This window comes from Grammomys surdaster, unplaced genomic scaffold (assembly GCF_004785775.1).
Source record: "Grammomys surdaster isolate TR1022 unplaced genomic scaffold, NIH_TR_1.0 182, whole genome shotgun sequence".
Taxonomy (NCBI): domain Eukaryota; kingdom Metazoa; phylum Chordata; class Mammalia; order Rodentia; family Muridae; genus Grammomys; species Grammomys surdaster.
In genome coordinates, this window is record NW_021604627.1 from 236745 (window position 1) to 240733 (window position 3989).

The 3989-nt window shown below is 39.1% G+C and overlaps 1 protein-coding gene across 3 annotated transcripts in view; it reads right to left on the reverse strand.

Annotated features, from left to right (window-relative positions):
* Positions 1-998: 998 nt before the first annotated feature.
* Srpx (sushi repeat containing protein X-linked) overlaps positions 999-3989 on the reverse strand; it is a 77900-nt gene continuing 74909 nt past the window's right edge. For 2 of the 3 annotated variants that reach the window (XM_028767812.1, XM_028767814.1), the window contains one exon: positions 1544-2089. In XM_028767812.1, the coding sequence (XP_028623645.1) occupies positions 1906-2089 (184 nt within the window). In that variant the 3' untranslated portion in view covers positions 1544-1905. Of the gene's footprint in view, positions 1456-1543; positions 2090-3989 lie in introns of those variants that run through there. The other variant, XM_028767813.1, reaches the window with a different exon arrangement.

Here is a 3989-nt window from a genome sequence, read left to right on the forward strand (position 1 = left end):
TCTCTCTCTCTCTCTCTCTCTCTCTCTCTCTCTCTCTCTCTCTCTCTCTCTCACACACACACACACACACACACGCACACGCACACTCATATACACACATAACACACGTACATGATAACATGTGACAACTAAAAGTAACGATTGTGTGTGTATATTTGTAGATTCATGCTGTATGTTATTGTGTACATGTAGATATGTATCCTCACATGTGGAATCCAGAGGTTAATATTTATGACTATTTTCATGGATGCTAGAAATTGAACTCAGGTCCCCAAGTTTATACAACAAGCATGTTACCAATTGATCTGATCTAAATCCCTAGTTCTAGCTACTCCTAGGAGTTTGAAATGCGTATTTTAAAAAAAAAAAAACACCTGTGAACTGTTCATGGAGAAACCTATACTCTAGAGACAACAATTGATAATTGTGAAGTGTTTCCCATGTTTCTTTTTATAGAGTATTTAATTTTGAAACACCACAAGCCATTCGTGCATTCATTCATCTTCAAATAATCTGTGAATTTGGGTGTGGAGGTCAAAGTGCTACAATAATTCAAAATGACCAGAAAGAGTGCTTTGAATAAATCAGGTAAGTTCCTTTTGTGCTATTATCCCATGGGCACAGGGTAGTTTGTAAAGGTCATTATCATTTGACATTCCTCCCCCATTTGTACTTTTTCCTTTAATGTGATACATATGAACGAAACAGTAGTTAAAGAGTGGATTTTACTATAAAAGAGGAAAAGAGTAAAATTTTCAACACAGAATGTAAATCTATTCAAGGGTCGGTGTTTACTCTGTCTAATTGTCTGTGAGAATATTGTTCAGCCTATTTACTGTTTTAAGGAACTACATGTTGGAACTTGGACTTTCTATAATTTCACTATTTTAAGAATAGATTATAGGCCAACTGATAGCAGAAATGTTTAGAAATATTTGCATAGGAGTACAATCTAATTTTTTATTAAATGCCAAGGTGTGATTTCCTAGGTGCAACCATTTACAAATACAAATGTAGGCCCTATAAGTAAAGATAACCTTTCTGAAAAGGGATCTGATATACAGCTTGTGAATTACAACCTCTCTGGGTGGTGTGCAGTCAAGAATTCAGCCCTACTGGCCTATCATGATTTTTCATTCACAAACTCAGGAACAATTGGTTCCAGCACCCCAAAAAGACACTCATCTTGTGATATAAAATGGTGCGGTACTTACCTGTAATCTCTGTGCATCCCCTTGTATACTTTAAACCTCTCTGGATTACTTATAGTACCTCCTTTGTGGGAAGTGATTTGTAAATAGTTTTTATATTACATTGTGGGGGGGGAGTCTACACAATTTCAGTATGAACATCATGTAGCTTTGTCTGAATATTTTCAATTTGCTATTCTCCCACTTGGGAATGTAGCTCTCTCTCTGTCATCTCAGTCCATTCCTTGATAGGACTATAGTTTCCCTGTAAGATAAACAAAGAATCACGGTTTTAAAACTACTGATCATGCCAAGCAAATAAGCCTGGTGCTTGATTATTTTTTAAGGGTGAGTTTTACTAATTTTGCTTCAAAATATTTTATTAACAAAAGGCTTACATAAACAATAAAAGGAAAGAAAAATATGTTTCACACTGAATAATGTTCTGAGAGCATGGGTGTGGCTGTAGCTTCTAATGTCATCAGCCACAATGGACTAAAGGGAGAGTTAGAAAAGATATATTCGTATGATTTTTTAACATTTTAAAGTTTAAAAAAGCATTGCACCAATGTTTAAGAGCAAAGAAAGCACATAATAAAATAGACTTTAAAAATTACAAATGAAAATCTGTACATCAAAGGTATTTTTAAGGACTTCCCATGAGCAGTGATATATATAGTAAGAAATGAAGAACCACCAAGAATGTAACAGCATATCAGGTGTTGCAAGTCTGGCCCATCTCAGCCTGCAGGATCATCTCTTCTTTTCTCAGGGGGAAAGTGTCAATGAGGTTGAAGAGAGCCATGGGTGTCACTAGGGAGACATAACGTTCTTTATCCATGCCATGCTTATCCACTAGAACCATACTGAAGGAGTAGAGTGGGATTCGAAGCAACAGCCTGGAAGAAACATAAAGAAGACTTGTCTGTGTTCAACCTCAAATCCCAAGACTTTAAGGGACCAATCATAGTTCTCTGAAAATACTATGCAGAGAAATGCTTGATCCCTTGAAGGATTGGATCATTTTTATGCCCTCACTACTTGGGCTATTCAAAGTGTGGACCTTGGATCCATGACATGAGGACTTGCTCGGAAAAACACTTGTTCATGTCTGACCTCATTACATAACAAATTAGAATGTGTAATATTAGCAATATTTCCAGATAATTGGTATTCAGAAGAAAGGCTGAGCAACTCTGTTTTACATTATTATGGTCTGGAAGATCTCAGGCTGGCTATGGTACTATAAACCAAAGTGGCTATAAGGAGACTATAACAGTGATGATTATCAGCAAGAGTGTTTAACACTCAGGAGATATTTGGCCAAGTCTAAACACATGTTTGGTTGTTGGGTGGTGGGATATGAGAGGCAGCTGGGTACTTGGTCCAGTGCAAGCCTTGAACCCCAGAGACCCTAAAGGAATGGTAGGTGTTAGGCCTTGCTCCTGGGCCCTGGTTCCTTTCACTTAGCCACAGCTCCTCCCAAAGAAAGGTTTGTGGCCTTCAGTCACGTAGCACGGGTAGAGGGCATGACAATAGGCCACAGAGCCTCAAGAGATCTCCATATTCATGAGATACCTAAAGGCCAGAGGGCAGAGCCAATTAAGAATTTCTTTCCAGACCCTCCCCCTACTTGCAAAAGGTATTTAACCTCAGGCTTGCCCTGAGAACATGGGGTATAGCTTTATCCATTTTCTGCCATGACAATAAACGTTTTAAGATCATGGACTTCCTCTTGAGGCTCTGTGGCCTGTAGTCATGCCCTCTACCTGTGCTACATGACTGAAGGCCACAAACCTTTCTTTGGGAGGGGCTGTGGCTAAGTGAAAGGAACCAGGACCCAGGAGCAAGGCCAAACACCTACCGTCCCTTTAGGGTCCCTGGAGTTCAAGGCCTGCACTGGACCAGGTATCCAGCTGCCTCTCACAGCCCACTGTCCCACATTTGGTTGACATAAGAAGGGCGTTAGATACTACTGACATCTAATTGATAGATACCAGATATGTTGATATATTTATCCTACAATGTACAGGACAACCTTGTAGCCAAACAAATCCAGACCCAGATGTCAAAAGAGCCAAGGTAGAAGAAGCCTGGACAAGGTAAACTTGATTAAAGTAACATTAAAAAATTTATAGTGATGACCTATTCAGTGACTATCTGGGGAGTGAAATTAGAACTGGATGTGCTAAGTCTACACCCAGGCATTTTTACTTATTTGCCTATAATTTGTACCACAAATAATTTTTAAAAATAGTCAGGTATGGTTTCAACTGTGTCGTGTTTTTTCTATACTTCAACATATGGATTTAATCTATGCAGATGTTTTCTATCTAAATGAGAAAGCCAAGAGGGAAGTAAACAGACAGCTGAGCCCTGGAAAATAATGAGGCCACCCAGTCTCCTCTCCTGGTTTTTGTTCCTGTTGGAATATCTCCAGGTTATATAATAGGTAGAACATGAACTGCTGTCTGAATTTAAAGTGTAAGTTTTCCTATTGTGAATGGTTCCAAGGTTGTTTGTTTGTTTGCTTGTTTTGTTTTCTATTGCATAAAGAAAAGGTGGTAAGCTGGGCAGTAGTTGTGCATGCCTTTAATCCAAGCATTTGGGAGGCAAAGGAAGGTAGATATCTGTGCATTTGAGGCAAGACTGGTATATAGAGAGAGTTCTAGGACAGCTACATACACAGAGGTGATTCTGTTTTAACAAAGAGGAGGAGCAGGGAGAGAGAGACACACACACACACACACACAGAGAGAGAGAGAGAGAGAGAGAGAGAGAGAGAGAGAGAGAGAGAGA